The following is a 22,825-nucleotide window of genomic DNA, read 5'->3' on the forward strand; positions in this document are numbered from 1 at the left end:
GTTATTGCCACAATGTGCTGACTGTAAAATGGTATCTGATCTTGGTTTGAATGGGCATTTCCAAGATTATTAATGAAGTTGAGTTTCTTCTAACGTATGTATTGGTCATTGGTATTTCTTCATCTGTGACATGCCTATTCAAGTTTTTAATGTATTTTTCTATTGATTTTAGCATTTTCAATTTTTTTTGTCATCTAATGTGTTATTATAGATACCTTCTCAGTAGGTCTTAATGTTTTATGTATATGAATTTATCAATCCTTTTATGTCTTATACTTTTTTTGGTCCTGTTTTATAAATTCTTCCCTAATTCAAGGTCATAAGCATATTCTCCTACATTGTCTTCTAAAAATTTTGCCTTTCACAGAGCTTTAATCCACCAGGAATTGATTTTTGTATATGGTGCACTATAGGGGTCTAATTTCTTTTCGTTTGGAGAACTGTTTATTCCAACATCATTTATTGAAACTGTCTCTTTTTATTGAACTGCAATGCCAGCGCCTTCATCAACCAGGCTTCTCAATATGTGTAGAATATTTCTGGCCTCTCTGTCCTGCTGTATGTCCTGCTTAGTCAACTTAATTATCCCTACACTAATAGTGTGTGTATTACTAGCCATATAATAAGTCTTGATATCTGGTAAGATAAGTCACCCACCTCATTTTTCTCTATATGAACATTTTGGTTATGTTTAAGCTTTGCTTTTCCATATACATTTAAGAATGAATTTTTTGAGATTTACTGAATTAATAAGTGAATAGACTGATCAATTGTTATGCTGGGATTTTTACTGAAATTACGTTGAATCTATAGATTTGGTAAGAAATGGTATCTTTATGATATTGTATCTTCTTATCTTTTTTTTTCAAGATCTAGACAAAACATCTTTTATTCTGAATTAAACAAAATCAAAACTCCAAACAAGTGGTGCTTATAAGATCCACTGACATTATATTTTAAATTGTGTAAAAGTTTTCCTTAAACCTGAATTAGCTCGAATGTGTCAGTATAATATCTTTTTTTTTTATCTTTACTAAGACCAAGCAATTTCAACCAAATAACACTTGATAGAGCTTTGATGTCTGAGAATCCCTGCACATTGGACACCATCCAATTAAAATATCAGTGTAACTTTCATTTATCAAAGAAAATATTTAAAAAAGAAAAGAAAATATTTTATCAAGCTCCCAAAACAAATTTTAGGAGTTAAGTTGGGTTTGAATTGAAGAAAGAGGCCAAATTAATTCTGGAAACAAAGTTTTCATTTGGTGGAAGTTGAAATCCATGTATACATTCTAATCAAAGACCTGTCCCATGTAGGATTTTTCGAGTTTTTAAGAGTCTAACAGGCCAAACCCTTCATTGCCTTTGCTGCCTTTGTTTTGCATTTCCCCTTCCATTTTTCTCACTTTGCCTTCAGCCTTGTCCTTTTCCTTCGTCTCCGGTTCATCCGTATGGGGCACTACTGTCCATGCTGGTCTAGAAGACTCTTTTGGTTTCTGTTAATATCAGTCTCCCTTTTCATGTTATCTTTTTCATCTGGCACCATGCATTGAGTTTTGACAATATTTGGGTACCACCACAGTTGATATCTCTGGAACATCTGTCATTAAAATACCACTATCTATTTTAAGAATACTTTTAAGTCTGATGAGTTCCTTTGGGGCATTCTTTTTTTTCCCTCTTTTCAGCACGCATCTTCCTTTTCCATTTACTCCATAGGCTTTTAGCCATATTTTACCTGGAAAACGGGAAACTCGAAAACTCAGAGACCGCACACAGACCACGCTGTCCGGAAGCCTCCACACTTTGGCCTTCCAGGCAGTGCCTTCCACACACTCCCAGGAGCCCAGGGCAGGCGTGCGCTGTATCTTCTTATCTTATGCAGTTATGCAGTGTATAACTCTGCATGCTTACTTAGGTCTTCTAAACTTTCACGATATTCTCTCTAATGGACTAGCATATCACTTGTTGGATTTATGCTGAGGTACTTTATATTTTTATGCCACTAAAATGGTATCTTGTTTTAAATTATATTTTCTGCTCATGGCTGATGTACACAAATGCAGCTGACTCTTAAATACTGGTTTTGTATATAACAAATAAATTATCCATAGATACTTTTGGGTTTTCTCCACGTTTTATCTATTTATAGTCACCTTTATGTTTCTTCCTAATTGTTATGTCATCTGTTTCCTTTCTTTAATGTTATGGCACTGATTAGGACCACCAGTACCTAATAGAAATGATGATAGCTAGCTAGCATAATTACCCTGTTTGTGGGCATAAAGATTATTTTTTAACATTGTACCATTCAGTATGATATTTGCCTTACCATTTTCAATTTGGTTTAGTTTTGGGGAAGGAGGAGTACATCCCTTTTTCACGTTAGAGATGTTTCCTTCCTTCCCTAAGTTTGTTTCTGATCTCAAATAAATGTTGAATTTTGTTGAAGACTTTAGTTTTTTAGTTTAGTTTTTCTCCTTTAATCAGACAATTTTATGAATTACACTAACATATCTTCTAATGCTGAACCAAACCTGCGGTCCTAGAATTACTTCAACTTAATTATGATGTATTATCTTTTTTTACACTCCTGGATTTCATTTGTTTGTATATGAGTTATATGTGGGTATGTATGTGTTTGTGTACTGTGTGTGTGTGTGTGTGTGTGTTTACTTTTTTACCCTTTTTGCATCTGCATTCATGATTTATTTCTATAATTTTTCCCTTTTAGTACTGTTCTTGACTAGTTTTGAAAGTAGATTTGTGCTAGCCTAATAAAATGAGTTAGGAAGTCAGTTTGAGTTGGGAAGTTAGGAAGAGAATGAATGAGTTAGAAAGTAAGGAAATGAGTTAGGAACACAATTATCTTGTTCTTGAAAGTTTGGTAGAATTTTGCTGTACAACTCTATGAACCTAGTGTTTACAGAAAAGTTTTTTGCAAATGATTCAATTTCCTTATGAGTTAGAGGACTGCTAGAACTGTTCACTTCATGTTTGGTCTTTGTGGATTCCTTACCTCATATGATCTCCACAATATATGTAATTTGATTTTTTTTAATATTCTGTCCTGTATAATTTGTTGTGCTCAGCAGAAGTCTCATTTAAATAATCTGATCCTCCATTGTCTAGGAAATAGGAGTTTTTATTTAACCATCATCTTTTCCAATTGTGATTTACCACATTACTTTCTTATAACTCCTTTTTTTTCAAAATCACCAATACTTTCTAATTTGCCAAATCTAGTGGAATTTTTCTCATCATATTTAACCTTGTAGCAGCATTCAGCACAACTCACCATACTAGTCTTCTTGAAATTCCTTTTCACTTTATATGACGTAATACTGATTTTCCTGCCAGTCCTGGCTAGCCCTTTCTCTTCTTCCTACCCAATCTGCAAGTATTGGCATTCACTGGAATTCACTTCTTTTCTCTCTATAACTTCTTAGGTGAATTTGTCACTTTCGACTGGAGTAAATGCTTTGTGTATGCTTATTACTTCCAAATTTATATCCCAGACTTTCTCTTCTGAACTCCAGACTTGGAGATGACTTTTTTTTTTTAACATACAAGCATGTCAAAGTCATTGTGTTTAAAACTTGACTCTCAGTTCCCACCTGATCAGGATAGTCATCATCTTGTGCCTAAATTCCCATAATAACCTCACAATTAACTCATTTCTCTAGTCTCTCTTGATGTGCTAGAGAGTGACTAGTGACTGCTTTTGACTGAGTGCTCTGGAAAGGCCTCCCTGAGCAGCTGGCATCTAAATTAAATCTGAACAAAAAGGGACTTGGTACAAAAAGAGCATTCTAGGGGGAAGGAACAGCTTCCATAAGTATCCTAAGGGGGAAGCAAGTTTAGAATGCTTAAGAACCACAAAGAAGGCCATGTGCAGCTAGGGCAAGGGTTAGAATTTGATTGAAAAACTTAGTAGGAGCCAGATTATGTAGGGTTTTTAAGTAAACGTATGGAGTTTGAATTTTATTTTAAATGTGATAGGAAGCCAATGAAAAGTGATAGTTTCAATTTAGGGGATAAGAGAGAAAAATCAAGGTCTGGAGTTTGGTAAAGATGTCAAGACTAGACCTAAAGATTTGAAGGTCGTTAGCATGTAGGTGGGTCATCTAGAGAAAAAATCAAGATAGAAAAAAGGAAGGGGTCCAATCTGAACATTGGGGCACCCTAACAGTTAGAGGGGCCAGTGTAGGAAAATGAAGAATTGTGCCCAATGAGGAGTATATGGTGTCATTAAAGCCAAATGAAGAAAGTTTCAGGATTGAGGAAGTGATCACTTTATTGAATGATGGGCAGGAGTAGAAATGGAAGTGTAATCCTGCTCCTACGAAGGAGCTTCAAGGACACGTCCTTTCATTTAGTATTTTCAAGGACAATGGAAAGTATCTTTTAAGTACTACCTAGAAATTCTTGAGGGCAATAAACAAGTCTCTGACATTTTCCCAAATTAAAAAAAAGAGAAGAAAAAATCTTTAAGGAGCTTCCTTCCCTAATACAGGAATACCACATTCTATAGCAACAGTGGCCTGAGCTCAGCAGACCATTCAACAGGTACCTACTAGATTCCTTGTGAATGCTTAGTGTGATCCAAATACCATATTTGTAGACCAAACATAACATTTGGTTCCTTGACTCATGCATGTTTGTCCCATTGCTGTTTTGTAGAAAAACTTAAGGATGATTGATAATCTTTTGGACCAGATGAGATTTTCTTAGAGCTTACACCTTTGCAGTATGTCTGACTGGATAGACATAAAGAATGTAGGAACATGTAAACTTGGCTTGTGTAGAGGGACCTTTCTTCAGTCATCATTTTTGAACAGACTTTTAGCAGTGAGTAATTGTTGTTTGAAGTAGTAACTGGCTTTATAGTATGTTTACTAAAGAAGAGTTTTAGAAAGGGGATAGCAGGGAGACACTGAAACTTCGCAATCCATATTCTGATTATTTTGGTCAAATGGCTTTCTGACGTGTTGAACAGTAATTGCTTCCAGGGATTTGTTTTACTGACTAATCACTGTCTCATTGTTTCTGGATTATTGACCTCCTACATCCATCTGGCTGCCAGGATCAAGCCCTGAGTCAGCCCATAAAAACTCTTCTTGAAATGTTTTAAATTAATTGTGGACTTGTAATGGTTTCATTTTCAAGGTTCATTTTTAGCTCTAATATTGTTATTTAGTCTTAACACAGTATCAGTTGTGTGATTATTAAATGAGTTTCAGTAGGCCTGGAAGTGTTTATGCATATAAAGTTTATATTTTTACTCAATCTTAGTGTTCATGAGTTCGAATTTTATTCTTAAGCATTTTACTTAAAGTTTACTTATATCCAACATAAGAAATATGCCCTGGCTATTCCAGTTACAGATGCTACAGACTGGCAAATATACCTTAAGAGGTTTATAAATTTCCTTACTTGTATGGACCCATTAGAGATTTTTCTTCCCATATCTTGAGATACTACACAATGATTGTCACTAACACTGCCATCTCCCCTCTCCCAAAGATCAGAGATCTTTGGAACACTCATCGCACATTGGTAGTTGGTATGGATCCATAAGAATTAAAATGTATAAGGAATAAATAACTCAAAAATCATATTCCTGTGGTTAGAGATCTGTCCTAGAGCCCCTGTCTTTCCATGCTGGGCTGTAATTGGAAGATTTGCATGTGAAGCTCAGAACTATTATAAATGTTCTGTCACCATCTCACTTTCTTGTCCTGCAACCTTTGCACCCATCTTCAGGACCTCCTGTCTTACCTTATTCCCAAGGTTTAGCTCCCAAACAATCATGATCTTCCCATCAATTCCTTATCTCCTGGATTTTTCCTTTCTCCAAATTTATCAGCCCTGCAGGGCACTGTTCTCTTCTATAGAACAATAAACTTGTCTCTCCTAAAGTGTTTCTTCCATCCAGAGATCATATTTGTATTTTAATAGGTACCATATCTTAATTTGGAAGAGAAGATAGAAATGTAATGGGAAGGCTTGACTAAGATAATATAGTTGTGAAGCTAGAACTTGGAGTGCTAATTTTAATAGTCACTTCACCTATAAGTAGAGCTGGACTTGCCTATTGTTTTGCAACTTTATAACTTAAAACATTGTGCTTGTCATGAAAAAACACTATTAAAAGCAAATGAATGGTTAATATTTTTTAAGTTTATTTATTTTGAGAGAGAGAGGCTATGAGCAGAGGAGGGCTAGAAAGAGAGAGGAAGAGAGAGAATCCCAAGCATGCTCCACACCATCAGCACAGATCTGGATGCAGGGCTCAATCCCACAAACTGTGAGATCATAACCTGAGCCAAGATCAAGAGTCAGATGACTGACTAACCAACTGAGCCACCCAGGCAGCCCTGAATGTTTAGCATTAATATTGCTTTGTTCCTGTAGCGGATTTCTGTCAAAGTCACAGAGGAATGGGCTAAAATATATGTCGCATTTCCCATTTGTTGATTCCTTTATTGCTTTGTCTATCCTCTGCTTTTCATCTTATCTTAATGGCTGCATTTATGCTCAATGTGGCAAATGTGGGAATTAGGTATGATATGCCTTATTGAAATCATAGTGTACTGGAAACCAGTTAAAATGTGGAAACTTTTCTCCATTTTTATAAAGGTTATGATTGTTACTCATGTGAGATTTTCAACTTAAATATTTTTCTTAAAATACAATTTAGAACACCAAATCATTAGGCTATCTCACCAGAATATTTTAATTGAAAAAAAAATACACAGCTGTGCATATAACTCATAGCTCTAACTTACTATCATATAATTATCATAACATTGTGAAGATTTTAAACCTGTCCAAATTTAGCAATAATTTAAACCAAATAAGAATCATATGTATTTCATTATGTGCAGCTTGACCAACTGTATTGGAACATACAGAAACAGAGAGAGTTTAGTAATATAGATTTATTATTACCTATACTTTAATAATATAATAATGTGCCATTTAGGGCTTTTCTTGATTAAAAGACAAGAATCTTCTTTGCATTTATTTGAAGAGAAAGACTGTAATGAGAAGCAAGTGTTGACAAAATGGTGGAACAAACAGAAAGGAGATTATAATTACAGACATCAGAATTCAGTTTAGGATGTGTATATATATATATATATATATATATATATATATATATATATATATATATATTGCTTCTTAAATGATAGTTTGAGGAGTAAGAGATTATTCATTCGATTTGGATGTAGATGCCCCAGTTATTTTCCCTGAACAGGTAGAATTTCTCCAAATAGTTCAGATTCTTAAATATATGTACTCACCCTTGGTTCTTGTTTCTTTATAAGTCCCTGGAAATTTGCCCTTTCTATTAATCTGTCATCCCTTATTCTCCTTTCTGATTTTCTTTCATCAGTTATGCCTGAATACATTTTCCAGGCTACATTCTTAAAGAAAAAAAAAAACCTGCCATCAATATTTAGTCATTTAAACCATTATCTTCTTATGTGGCAACTTCTTTATAAAGTAATATGAATGTGGCTCAATTTTTTACTCTAAAATCAGAAGAAATAAAAATTTAACATAACAGTATCTCTTGGTGATAAATAACATGTTTACAACTTGACCAGTTCCCCCGAACTCTTTTATTTATTTTTTTTTTAATTTTTTTTTTTTTAATTTTAGAGGGAAAGAGTGTATGCAAGTAGGGTCAGGGGGAGAGAGAGAGGGAGAGGGAGAACAGAGGGAGAGGGAGAGAGGGAATCCCAAGCAGGCTCCATGCTCAGCACGGAGCCCAACAGGGGCTCAGTCTCTCGAACTGTGAGATCATAACCTGAGCCGGTATCAACAATCATCAAGAGTCGGATGCTTAACCAATTGAGCCACCCAGGTGCCTCCACAAAAACTATTTTTAAAGTTGATTTAAGTAATTGATCGTTGTTGTTTTTTGTTGTTTTTTTTTTTTAAGTGCTGTACCTAACAAGTTAATATTTGGAGAGGGTCTAATTTTATTAATCATTTGTATTTCAACTTATTCCTGAAAGTGAATTTCATTATATATTATACTTTGCATCCTAATGCTAAAATTCAACTTAAGTGTTAGGAACAAAGTTTCTACTAAGAATCAGTTTTAGGGGCAGGCACCTGGGTGGCTCAGCCAGTTAAGTGTCTGACTCTTGATTTCAGTTCAGGTCATGATCTCACAGTTTGTGGGTTTGAGCCCTACATCTGGCTCTGCTCTGACAGTGTGGAGCCTGCTTGGGATTCTCTCTCTCTCCCTCTTTCTCTGCCCCTCCAGTGCTCTCTCTCTGTCTCTCTCTTTCAAAATAAATAAATAAACTTTTAAAATATTAAAAGAACAAAGATGATTTACACTCCCTAATTTTGAGATTCACTATAAAATTACAGTAATTAAGACTGTGTACTATAAAGATAAACATATAGATACATGGAACAGACTAGAGAGACTAGAAATTAACTTTCACATATATGGCCAATTAATTTTCAACAAAACTACCAAACAATACAGTGGGAAAAGAAAAGTCTTTTTAATAAATAATGCTGAAAAAACTGAATATCCTTATGGGGAAAATAAGTAATGACACTTATTTCACACAATACGTAAAAATTAGCTTGAAATGTATTATAGAGCTAGAAGAAAATGTTTGCAGCCTTGAGGTAGGCAAATATTTTTTTGATAGACACAAAAAAGCACAAAATTTTAAAAATAATAAATTGGACTTTTTTTTTAATTTAAAAGTTTTGCTCTTTGAAAGACACCATAAAGAACAGAAAGGCAGAGTGGGGCGCCTGGGTGACTCGGTTGGTTGATCGTCTGCCTCAGCTCAGGTCATGGTCTCACAGTTCATGAGTTCAAGCCCCAAACTGGGTTCCCTGCTATCAGCACTGAGCCCGCTTTGGATCTTCAGGCCCCCTCTATCATCCCCTCCCCCACTGGCTCGTTCTTTCTCTCTCTCTCTCAAAAGTAAATAAACATCAAAAAAATGTGTTAAAGAAAAGGCAAGTCACAGAATGGGAGAAAATACTGGCAATACATATTGACAAAGGATATATCCAGAACAGATATAAAGTTTTTGAAACTCAGTGAGAAGAATACAGACAACCTAATTAAATAATGACCAAAAGATTTGCGACACAATTTAAAAAAGAAGTGAATGGTTAATAGAGCACTAAAAATGCTCAATATCATTAGTCATCAGAGAAATACAAACTTACTGTATAATCCAGCCATTCCAATATTACCTATGTACCCAAGAGAAGGGAAATACACAAAGACATTACATAAATGTTATAGTAACTTTATTCTCAAAAGCCAGAAACTGGAGGGGTGCCTGGGTGGCTGTCAGTTAAGTGTACGACTTCAGCTCAGGTCATCATCTTGTGGTTCGTGAGTTCCAGGCCTGCTTCCGGCTCTGTGCTGAGAGCTCAGAGCCTGGAGCCTCCTTCAGATTCTGTGTCTCCCTCTCTCTCTCTGCCTCCTCCCCTGCTCGCAATCTGTCTCTCTGTCTCTCAAAAATAAGTAAACATTTAAAAAAAACTTTTTTTTAAGTCAGAAATTAGAAACAACCCAAATGTCTATCAGCAGGTGAATGGATAAACAAATTGTGGATATTCATGTAACAGAATTCTACCAATAATAAAAGGAACAATAGATCTACCCAACAACAAGGAGCTATTACAAAAACATGTTGAGTGAAAGACATCAGCCATGAAAGAGTATACCATTTGTATGAAATTCTAGAAAATGCAGACTAACCCATACTGGGTTTCTTTAAATGTTATAGTTTTATATGCTGCACTTCATTAATATAGCAAAATACTCTGCTTTTAAGAAAAAGAAATTAATGTCTTCTAACATCCTCCCTACCCTATCTCTGTTTAAAAGATCAAAATTTTATATAAATTTGATAAGCATATGAAATAAGCTTAAACAGCCATGTAGTTATCAGATTCAAAAGCTTAGGAGACACCTGTTACATTGAGAAATATACAGAATTTGACGTGCAACGACTTGTTTCATATTCCAACTCTGCCTCTTTTGGGTCCTCTTAAACTTTGAGAGTATCAGATACTGTATTTGAAAAATGGGGATATTATTTATTACCAAAAATTATGTCTCTTTGAGAATCAAATAAAATAACAATTGCACTTTGTAAACAAAATAAATCCCTGTGCCTACCCACAGTCAGCTCATAATTCCTTATAAATAAGAATTCTTGGGGCACCTGGGTGGCTCAGTCGGTTAAGCGTCCGACTGACTCAGGTCATGATCTCACAGTCCTTGGGTTCGAGCCCCGCGTCGGGCTCTGTGCTGACAGCTCAGAGCCTGGAGCCTGTTTCAGATTCTGTGTCTCCCTCTTTCTCTGACCCTCCCGTTCATGCTCTCGCTCTCTCTGTCTCAAAAATAAATAAATGTTAAAAAAAATTTTTTTAAGATGAAATCTAATAGAGAATGAACCATGAGAGGAAACAGAAGATATCTTATGTTAATGATTCAAAGCTTTTTTGTTGTTGTTGTTGTTGTTAGAAGATTCCTGAATATACCCTGTACTCCCTTCCCCAGTATCATGGTGTTAAGGGTAGGCAGCAGCTGTGCAACTGCCAGAGGTGACGGGGCTGGCCCCAACACCAGTGTTACTGACATTTTCCCAGTAAGTTTCCTTTTCCCCAGTTTTATTTCATATCTTAATGCCACATAGGTACCCTTTGTCTAGCTAGTGGGTGGCCAGAACATAACAACTTACAAACAAAGGCAAAGGCATTACTGGGTTGATAGAGGGAGAGAGTTGCAGGGTTGTTTGTTTGTTTGTTTGTTTGTTTGTTTGTTTGTTTGTTTTTTATCTCCTCTGCACCTAGGAGTGAACATAACCAATGCTTATTGGGGGACTATAAAGAGAGTACATCTTTTGACTTTCTCTGGGTTGGAGGAAGGAGTGGATTGCTGCCTTTGGGTTCAGTATTTATTTCTGGAAAATCTGTCTTTTTACTACAGTCATCTTCATATAAACTGCTGCTTCCGCACAGTATAAGACTGTGGAGTCCTTACATGTACTTGTAAACACACTTTTGGATAAACGGTTCTTCTGATCTTCATTTTCAGTACTCTTCATTTTCATTTTCATTCCATTTTCATCTCATTACTTTTCAGGTTTTGACACAATGTTTTTAAATAAGGATTTAAATATAAAACATTAACCCGAGGTAAAGAACTAAGGGATTTTTATATGCCATAGTTATTCATTCTATTTCTAGTAGTTGTTGGACTCTTACATATGTGTATACTAGCCAACCATTATTAATATTCCTATTTTCTTTCTCTAATTTGTTACCAAATTATAACTTTAGTACAATGATGCATTACATTTTAATCATGAGAAACCATAATAATACCATTATATTTGAACCTGAAACTATAATATGAATTTGTGACATCTTATTTTTATATTAACATCTGTATTTTATAATGTATGTGGTGTGTGTGTATACATATCTATGTTTATTGTAGATACATTTGACTACATTTATATGTTCACAAAGGTTTATATAGAGACATTAAAAAAACAAACAGGCATAGGCAGCCATGGGTATTCGTTATATATAAAGGTTACTGGGGATGCAAAGATATAAAAGAAGAACCTAGTAATTGCCTTTAAGATCAGAGCACAAAGCATTAGTTTGGATTTTACAAGGCCAGCCAGCAACAAAAGAGCAGTAATTTATGAGCTCAGCGTAAAAGAATAGCATAATTGCATTAAAAATTAATGCTAATGAACACTAAAATGGGGAAGGTGGTTATGATGAAAGTTTGTATTCATCTTCTCTGGTTTGAATGATGGCTAGTGGCTTGATTAATGGCTTAATTTCTATCAATTAGCGGGGAAAAATCTCCTGCGAGACAAGGGTAAATTGAGCATTGAATTACATATCTTGCTTTTGTGTGCTAAGAAAAAAGAGCTGCGTATCTCTGATATTAGCCACAGTGACAAATGTGGTGTGCCCTGCGATGTCTGCATTAGCTCTCCTGACAGGCAAGTTGTGTGTGGTTATGGGGTGTTTGGAGATGGCTGGCAGACAGCATTCGCTGCAAGTTCCTTAGAAACATACAACTCTTCCATCTACAGAATTTTAATTAGAGTCAATAAGAATTCTAGAATTAAAATGGACAGCAAACAGTGACTTCAGAGTCTGTATTCTGCCCTATTAATCTGGTATACTTCGAATTATAGTCCTTTCTCAGTCCTGTTAAAATAAGAAAGCTTCCAGTAGCTTTAGCTTTGTTGGAGTTATTATTTCTTGCCACTCGTTTAAAGTAGGTTTGACTACCCACGTTTGTTACACTTGAAGCGAGCATAAGGCAATAGTCTATGTAGTAGATTACATAGTAGTTAGGGTTTAGCCAAATTTGCAGAAACCATTTTAGTTCTTTGCAACAACAATTGCTACACAATTAATAAAGAACAGTTCTAAAATGGTAATTTACTACTCAGGTTGTTCTCAGGCTTAAATGAAAGAATAGCCAGGTTTTCTAAAAACTTTATATTTTTTAATTCATTGATAAAAGTTTTCAGGATATGACATTTATAATTCTTTAAAAACTTTTTCAAATGTGTAAGCTTCTGAAAATATCATTTGTAATCTAGCTCAAGATAATGCCAGAAGACCGAGATAATATTTATGGCATCTTCTCTACCAAAAAAAAAAAAAAAAAGCCACATTGTATTGAATGAATAAGCATTAAAATGCAGAATAAGAACAATACCAAGAACATTTATTATTTCTAGTAAATGGATGGGAAGGAGGAAAAAAATAATCTGTTAGTTGGCAGGTGTGGGTAAAGAATTTATTTGACTAGGAGATAATGACTAGATCACGGTTCGTGAACTGCATCCCATTTCCACCACCAACTAGTTATGTGACCTTGATCAAGTTATTTAGCCTTAGTTTCTCAACTGTACAATGAGAATAATAGCACTGTTTCTTATAGTTATGATAGTTAAATGAGGTAACCCATGTGAAGTGCTTAGCACAGGGTGCCATAAATGTAAGCTTCTGTTACTGCTGTGATTACTACTTCTTCCACCAGAACAGCTCCTCTGGCCTTTTCAACAACCATTTAAATAAAAAATTAGCCTTTGTGACCTTCCTCACAAGGTCATTCCAGATATTGATGATCAAAACAAAGTGTCTGTAGATTTACAGACACTAAGCTAAAATGCGTTTGCTTTATAACATGATTTTTACCACACAACTACTATTTTGGGGAGTTTGCGTTACAAGGCACCCATTAGGAAGTGGCAGGACCTCCCATCTCTTGAGTCACTGGAGGATGGGAGGCCATGAAACACTACTTCCCCACTCAGCCTGCAGCATTCAGTGAGCCAGGGTGGAGTCCAGCGTCTTGGGGGTGATAAAAGTCAGCTGGACCTTTTGTGCCTTCTCAAAGATGTGCGTAGTCCTGTCCCCTCTTCCAGTCATTCCCACAGCCCTGCCACACCACAGGTGATGCCCCAAAAGGTGTGAGCTAAAGCTAGTTACTGTGTGGCTGAACTCCTAAAAGGTTGCCAGCCTTAAATGATACGGCCAGAAATTGAGGTTATATCCAAACGTTTTAGCCAACTTCCACGTCTCTACTACTACTACTACTACTACTACTACTACTACTACTAAATTAACACTCTAGTACTAAGTCTGTCATTTATGAAGTCTGTCATTTATTAAGTGCTTTTAGTGCTTCCTTACCCTGTTCTAGCACATGTATCATCTCCTAAATTTTCTTGGCTTGATCCTTCACATGATTCTTCTGTCTGCTGGATTCTGCATGTCAGAGAGTTTTCCCCTGATCATCCCATTTGAAATAGCTCCTGTTCTCCTTTCTAGCCTTCTACCTGCTCTATTTTTCTTGATATTGTTTATGTACATGTTCATTATTGGTCTCTCCCATGACAAATATAAGCCTCATGAGGAAAGAAACTTATTTGTTTCTAAACCCTTGTATTTGGAACAATGCCTGGTACATTGAATGTGCTCAAATATTTGAAACGAGGAAAGGAGAGGAGGGAAAAAGAGTCACCTCTCAGCCATTCTGTGATGTTTAGGTTGTTATTCCCATGACACAGAGGAGAAAACTGAGACCATTACAGCTTGAACTGCTTGCCCAAGGTCACACAACTGGTTATTAGCAGAGATAAAGTGTAATCCAGATAGTCTGAACCCAGAGCTCTTTAACTACTTAAAGACACCTAGTTTTTTAAGTTACAAAAACTTCTTATAATTTGACATTCCCTCTCTCCCCGCAAGAAGGTGGGTTTTTTTTTTAATGGTTACCTTCATGCCTTTTAATTTTTAGTTTTTCAACAAAAGTTTATTGACAGCTTACTAAATAATAGAGCATACTACACTAAGTCCTGGGGTTGACAGAAAAAGTTATGTTCCCTCTAGCTGGGGAAATGAAGCTTTCACTAATGAAGAGATTAATATCAGTGCAAGGCAACATATGCTAAGAGCCAAATGAATTATGGAAAAGGCCCTTTTCTCACAGGTGGCAAGTGAAGGTAATAGGGAAGATTAAGAAAAGGTGAAAGCATTCTAGGTGAGAGGAGCTAAATGAGGTATTCAGTGTGTATTTTGTTTTTTAATAAAACCTAGCCTGATGATACCCACTTATTAAAATGTTTATCAGAAACTCTTCACTGGTACAGTCACATTAAAGTTACTCCTATTACTTAATTTGATACAGAAAGCAGTTTAATATAAGATTAGTCTGTCTTGGACCTTATCCAAAGAGGGTTGTTACTAGAAGCCTTCAGGAGCCTCATTGACATATATAACCTGGTACTGTATTATCGGCTTCCAGAAGACTAATAGACCAGCCACATTCTACTTAAGTTTTCTCATCTTTCAAGTTATTTGTGGATATCATTTCTGGGAATTTGTGCCCAGGGATCTGGGTCTTATGAACAGTCTTAAAATATTGAGGTTGGATTTCTAATATTTGCTTTATGAAAGAAACTTATTTAAAATATACTGTTTTGGGGGCGCCTGGGTGGCGCAGTCGGTTAAGCGTCCGACTTCAGCCAGGTCACAATCTGGGCTGATGGCTCAGAGCCTGGAGCCTGTTTCCGATTCTGTGTCTCCCTCTCTCTCTGCCCCTCCCCCGTTCATGCTCTGTCTCTCTCTGTCCCAAAAATAAATAAAAACGTTGAAAAAAAAATTTTTTTTAAAATACTGTTTTGAAGGGAAAGCAATGCTGTGTCTTGTTAAAATTTGTGTTCATGAGAAACTGTTATAATCACCTTAGATTATTATCACCTTACTTAGAATTTCAAGTAAGCTTTGTGGCTTTTTCCTGGTAAGCTTTATTTGTTTATAGTCTATTGAATAACTATCTTTGTTTACTGGCCAATTTGTTTGCTTTTTTTTTTTTTTTAATTGTAATAGCAGTTGAAAATGCTTTACATTTCAGACTGGTTTGTTTTCAGTATCTATATTTTACCATAAATAGGAATTTCATGAATATTTCCATTCTTGACTAAAATTTGAGTCCATTTAAACAGAAAATAAGATATTCTTTTGTATTATTCATGTATTTATAGCAATACTATTAGTATATAAATATTTTTTTTCCTGGAAGAGTAGCATGAGTACCTCAATAACTATGAGGGCAATTGACCCAAACTCTTTGTAACATAAAATGCATTTTAACTTTGGGGAAATTCATAAAATATTAATATTCAAAAGGAGTCAATTGAAGATGAGATTTTCATGTGTAAGATACCTTTCATGAAACATTGGCAGTTATTCCATGATTACATCTTGGGTAATAGTGCCATCTGCTGTTTTCAGCCTTGTATTGCTGCCAGTTTAGAGAGATTGGTTTGTGTAATCCACAAATGGTATATAGATTAAAATTTTGTCTTTTCAAATAAAAGGCTTATATCAGACCTTATCATCTTTACTAACATATCTTAATATTAACTTTGTGTGTTTCACTTGATAATATTTTTAAAGAAAATTCTTCAAAAGCTATGTCATGTGAAATTATCAAATATACCTTGAAGTGGTAGGTGAGCCTAATTTGTATAATGCAACATCAATAGTGACTAATAAAATGTTTGACTATAACTTTTTATCACATAGGAAACAAAATGACTTTCCATGTGGTGAATTAGTATTGATTTTTTTTAATCTGTGGTGACTTAGATTTCTGACTTAATTATTTTTTATTTTACTATAATATGTATCCCTTCCACTGAAAGTTTACAAACTGCCTATGGATGTCATTTTATTTACCAATAATGTGTTTATCAGACAGGATCAAGGGCTAATAGATACGTTTCCTTCGTGTTTGCCATGTTGATATTTAAAAACATCCCATAACTTTGATTCTCCCAATCATGTGTCCCTTGGTCTTTATTTTTACCTCATGACTGATAAATACAAGATAACCTTGTATGCTAGGCATTCATGCCAATCATGTAAATGATAAGGAGTTTTAATTCACATTTTTCCCAGTCAAAATTGGTAAAGAATTTTTAAATGACAAATTGATATGTAAACCTTAAAGAACCTGAATTTAAAACAATTTACTATATATTATTGATGTGTTTTATTCCATTTCCCAAAATGGCAGGATTATATTGAACACATACATTTGTATGACATTGATACTCGAATTTTGACTATGAAGCCATTCGATGCCTGTTTTTAGACAGCATGAAGCTGAGCTATTTTAAAACGAAAAATGTAAATCTCCCATGAGTTTTTCAATTTTGACTTAGATATCTCTCTCTTACTCTTTAAATATCATACTCTTTAAGTATGGTAAAATGGTTCTTGCATTGAAACATACAAGCTCTGTTGGTTTATTTTCATATTGTAAGTGAGGCAAACTAGCTTTCCCTTATCTGCCCTGTCACTTTGTTAGTCCTGAAGTGATCTTTAAAGAAACACAAAGACAACGTTCTGGTTTTCTCTAATCTTTTTCCTTCCTTCCTTTATTATTTCTCCAGTGGTGTTTTGTTAAACATACTGGCCCTTTGGCCAGCTTCCATGATAACACTTTTATTTGTTTTAGGAGCTGGTTGTTTGTCCATATTTAAAGCTGTAAACACTATAAACTTTACACATCAAGTACTATTTGTGAGCTCACCTCTGACTTTTAGTACTAATGATGTGCTTTGTAAATCCAAATAAGAGAATATGTTGGAGAAAAAAATCCAAGACTTCAAATAGTTGATATACATGAGACATCATCCTGAAGTCAGAAATATTCTCTTTTGGTTGGGAATTAATTATGGCGAAATAATAGTGAAACTAATTAAGACCTACCCAAACAGATGTATTTTCATATTGACAAATTAAAGTTGGATCACATGGAATGGTATCCATTGTGACTTTTCTCTGCCATATTAACACTGTTATACATGTAACTAATAAAAATACCATCCACAGGTATGAGATATGTTCACATTAATAAATTAGCTGGGCAAAGAATTTTCTCTCATTTTTTATGCTCAATTAGTACATTGCATAATTAAAATCCACAGGAGCTTTTATTCTAAAGCATGTGGAACTGTTTGCTCATCCATGACACTCTAGCAGTGCTTGCTTTTATGTTGTAAAATATATTCTTTCAAAGATGGGAGTGTTGGCTCTGGTGGCTGTTGCTTCCAGACATTCCATGCATTATTTTTCACATGAGAAAGGACTAGTTACATCTGTCAGGGACACATCCCCAGAAGCGTATTTTTCCCTTAAATAAACTGGAGCTTGCATAAGACTATGTAATTATAATTTGTGGGGGTGCCTGGGTGGCTCAGTTAAGTATCTGACTTTGGGTCAGGTCGTGATCTTGTGGTTCATGAGTTCGAGCCCTGCTTCAGGCTCTGTGCTGATGCCTTAGAGCCCGAGCCTGCTTCAGATTCTGTGTCTCCCTCTCTGTCTGCCCTTCCCCCACTCACACACTCTCTCTCCAAAATAAATAAACATTAAAAAAATTATAATTTGTGATTGGCCAAAAGTTGAAGCAAATATTTTTCATAAGTCGTTAATTTTTATTGAAATTATTAAACCAAATTTCTTTTCATACTCTCTGTAACACTTAGCCTTTTAAGCTTAGATCTGCTGGGATGTGAAAAGTCCTTTGGTGCAAACAACTACCTTATTGCCACACCACTTATTACAGTTGTTTCTTAGCATGTAAATCCAGTTATTGTCCATAAAGTCTAAAACCCCAAAATTTTTTAGATGCCCTAGTTGAATATACAGTGACTCCTAATTCAGCCATGTATTCCTATCAGCCTAGAGCAAGAGTTTAAATCGTGAGTGTGTGAACAATAAGGTTGCATTTTTCCAGCCTAGGGAGAAAGAAAAAAAAAAAAAAAAAGAAAACATTTTTTTAAGGAAAAAAAAAAACACCTAAAATATGAAACAACACATGCACATGGCTATTTAGGAAAGCACTAATTATAAAAACAAAAGACTGCAAACAGCTCAAATGACCACCAATAGGGCATTGGTGAGGAAAAAAACTACCATAAAACCATAAAATAGGTAACTGTATAGTTATAAAATAGAATGGGGAAGTCTTTATACTGGGGTGAAATGATATTGAAGACATATTGTGTAGTATGTTAATTTTGTGTAAGAAAGAAGAGAATATGTATACTTAACATTTTCAGAAAGAAACAAAGGAAGGATAAAAAACCAAAATCTCATAAAAATGGTTACCTATGGATTGGGGAAAGAACTGAGAGAATGGGATGGGAAAGGAAACCTAGACTTCTCTGAATGATGTTTTGTTTTGACTTCAGAATCATGTGTTTTATGCAACTAAAAAATATTAAAGACAAGAAATAAAAAGTGTTTTTTGTTCCTCAAAAAATTAAAAATAGACATACCATATGATCCAGTAATTCCACTAATGGATATTTACCCAAAGAAAATGAAAACAATTCAAAAAGGTATCTGCACCCCTATGTTTATTACAGCATTATTTACAACAACCAAGATATGGAAGCAACCCAAGTGTCCAACGATAAGTGAATGGATAAAGAAGATGTACACGTGCGTACACACACGCGCGTGCACACACACACACACACACACACACACAGAGGAATATTACACAGCCATAAAAAAAGATGACACCTTGCCATTTGCAACAACATGGATGGACCTAGAGGCTATTATGCTAAGTGAAATAAGTCAGACAGACAAAAGAAAACACCCTATGATTTCACTTATATGTGGAATCTAAAAAACAAAACAAGTGAATAACAAAAAGCAGAATCATATGCAAATACAGAGAACAAACTGATGGTTGCCAGAAGAGGGGGGGTTGGGAGATGGACAGAATGGGTGAAGAGGAGTGGAAGATATAGTCTTCTAGTAATGGAATGAATACATCATTGGAACAAAAAGATATAGTTTAGGGTAATATAGTCATTGGTATTATAATAGCATTTTATGGTGATAGTAGCTACACTTGTGAGTATAGCATAACATATAGAGTTGTTGAATTATTGTGTTGTACACCTGAAACTAATGTAATATCGTGTGTCAACTATATCAAATAAAAAATATTAATATTATTCACAAGGACAGCAAGACCTCAAAGACCAAAGACCAAAAAACAAGACCTAAAAATCAAAAATGAATCCAAACAAACTAAACCTAGCCATATACCAAGTTGGTAGCATAATCACATGGAAAATTATTTTAAATAACCTTAGAGTATAGTGTTTTGACAGTTGATTCCTAAGATCTAAAAGAACCATAAAGAAATGTTAAACTGTGTTAATTTATCTTGTTGTTAATAGTGATATTTATCTTGTTATTATGAAACAAATACATACTCAACTTTCATATTAGGAGAAACAGCTAAGTACTTTTGACCATATCATTAAGACTTAAAATTTTTAAAGTGAAGGGGCGCCTGGGTGGCGCAGTCGGTTAAGCGTCCGACTTCAGCCAGGTCACGATCTCGCGGTCCGTGAGTTCAAGCCCCGCGTCAGGCTCTGGGCTGATGGCTCAGAGCCTGGAGCCTGTTTCCGATTCTGTGTCTCCCTCTCTCTCTGCCCCTCCCCCGTTCATGCTCTGTCTCTCTCTGTCCCAAATAAATAAATAAACGTTGAAAAAAAAAATAAAAAAAAAAAAAATTTTTAAAGTGAAAGAAAAGACATACAAATAAAAAATCAAAGACTTTAAAAGTCCTCTAATCTTTAATTTGATTGATAGTATCAGCAAGAACTCATATTAAGTTTTCTCTTCTTAAAATATGTATTTCCTATCCCACCCACTGAAAAAGCTGAGAAGCAGTGACAGACTAATAACAAAAAAGACCCCGGTGTCCCAGTTACTGTTTCGGAATATCATTCCCCACTAACAGGAGTCTGAGCCCTTTGAAGAAACAGCTAATTTCAAGTCTTGGACAGGGACTATACAAAATGAACCTGGAACATCTGAGTCACCCTTAACTATATCAAGAGGATACAGGACCAACTTCAAGAGATTCCCACCACCCAAAGGTAGAATAATCTGAGCAACAATATATTAAAATGATTACATGGAGTAAAATATGTTAAGTATATAAATATTCAGGAACTCATTCATCTTTGGATCAAAATTGACAAGTAAAAGGAAAAAATTAAGCATTTATTCTCCCTTTCCTGTACAGACTATATACTTCACAGCCAGCGAGGGAAGTTCTTCATTACATAGAAATCAGAGCTAATAAATGCAGGAAGAATAATAGAATTAGAAAATCACCATTTTACAACATCTCATGAAATAATGGGTCTAATCAACAAACATTAATGTCTGCTAAAAACATTAAGTGAAAAGTTGATGAAGAACTTTATAAGAGGGTCAGGCTGACATCAACTTAGACCCACTGATCAATCTTAACATCTTTAAAATTGGGAGAAGCACATCCTCATATGGTGTGATAGGAATTACAAAGCATCACCTATGACGTGTTCTTGACTAAAAGAAATTGAACTTGAATCTTATCCAGTCACTAGATCTAACTACTGGCTTACACAAAATACGAAGGATAGAGGAACATGTTAAATGACATCATGAGAATAAAATCAGCCAGATCTAGAATGTAGAAAAATTTTAAGTATAAATGATCCATTTTCTCCAACAAATAAATGGCAATGAAAGGGAGGGACTGAAGACTGTCAGTGATTAAAAGGGTTTAACATACTTATCAAATAAGTCTAATGTGTGGACCTTGTATGGATCCTGTTTTAAGCAAACTACCTATAAAAAAGACGTTTTTTTTTTTAGACAGTGAAAATTAAACATGGACTGTATAAGATGATATTAAGGCATTATTGGTAATATTGTTGGATATAAAAATGGTATTGTAGTTGCGTTACTGTTGTTTGGGTTTTTTTTTTTTTTAAAGCCCTTACCTGAAATACCTACTAAATACTTAGGGGTAACATGGTACAGTGTCTGGGAGCTACTTTTGAGTACTCCATGTCTACCTAAAAAGATGAAGTGAGGATCAATAAAGTAAATAAGAAGTAACAAAGTTCATGACTATAGAAGCTGAGTGATGGGTGCAAATGGATTCATTGTGCTGTTATTCCTTTTATATGTATTTCCATAATATTTTTTTAATTTTCAAAGCCCTCCCACTAGATTAGCCCAGATTAGCTTATATCATTATAGCAGTGACTTCTCAGCAATGTTTTAGGTTTTAGATGAGAGCCTTAGTGTGTAAGAATATTATATTTGTGGATCTCCAGGGGGAAATAGTTTTTTGTTACAGCTTAACTATAACATCTTTTCATCCAGGTAAATTCCAGAAGTCATAAAATTACTTCACAGAAAGAAAGTACCTTGCTTAGAATAGTGTTGTTAACAAGCTTACACACAAAATACACTGACATTATACCCCCCCCCCTTTTTTTAGACCAAGCCACCCTGGTAGAACAAGTAAAAAGAGTAAAAGAAATTGAAGCCATTGAAAGTGATTCTTTTGTTCAGCAGACATTCAGATCAAGTAAAGAAGTCAAAAAGGTAAGTTTTCATCCAGACATTATGAATAAGCCTTTAGATCCCCTCTGAGGAGGTGCTTTATTAATGGATTTTACTTAAATGTAAGTGCTTCTTCTAACAGATAGATGAAGTAGGGTGAGTGAGTGTCAGCATGTTATTGAGAGAGAGAGAACGAATCAGTGAGAATCCGTTCAAGTTTCACTTGTAAAAATATATCTGATGCCATTTTTATTTTAAAATTCACTGAGAAGACAAAGTAAAATGTCAACAGTTCTAAAGCAGTAATATGCATTTTATGAACATATAGTTTTCTTTTCAAATGCCTGCATCTACTTTTGAATTGACATTTCTGGACAAAAGTTAGAGGAGAGCTTTAACAATCAGATTTTTACCCAAATAGTAACATATATCTACACCCTTTGCCCAGATGGGTATCACTTATTCAACTCTAGTAAAAGAGTTCTGATTGGCATTTTATTTCTGTTGAATATTGCATGTATTCTTTCAGTTAGTATCAAGGCTGTCTTTAGGAATCTGTTCCTTGAGTCAGAAAAGGCATTCTACTGTGAAATACATGTATTCTTTAATAACATACATGTAATAAAGTCATGAATATTTTTCAAAAATATTCTACATCTGTAAATACATTAGTGACTATACAGTATCCTGCTGATGAATTTACCATAATTCATTGATTTTTTTCCTTGATACTAGATATTTAAGTAGTTGTAAGCTTGAAAGTATTACATACATATTTGTAAATATCCATTATTATCCTTGTAAAAGAAATTTTTCAAGTTGG

The 22,825-nt window shown here is 34.8% G+C and overlaps 1 protein-coding gene and 1 pseudogene across 1 annotated transcript in view; one reads left to right on the top strand and one right to left on the bottom strand.

Moving 5' to 3' along the window:
* Positions 1-22,825, top strand: part of RSRC1 (arginine and serine rich coiled-coil 1) — a 427,744-nt gene that overhangs the window by 396,294 nt on the left and 8,625 nt on the right. The window contains exon 8 of the mRNA XM_047875829.1: positions 21,938-22,044. Coding sequence (XP_047731785.1) covers positions 21,938-22,044 — 107 coding nt within the window. The remainder of the gene's footprint in view (positions 1-21,937; positions 22,045-22,825) is intronic.
* Positions 1,288-1,734, bottom strand: LOC125175354 (uncharacterized protein C12orf31 homolog; annotated as a pseudogene).

Source organism: Prionailurus viverrinus, chromosome C2, assembly GCF_022837055.1.
Source record: "Prionailurus viverrinus isolate Anna chromosome C2, UM_Priviv_1.0, whole genome shotgun sequence".
Taxonomy (NCBI): Eukaryota; Metazoa; Chordata; class Mammalia; order Carnivora; family Felidae; genus Prionailurus; species Prionailurus viverrinus.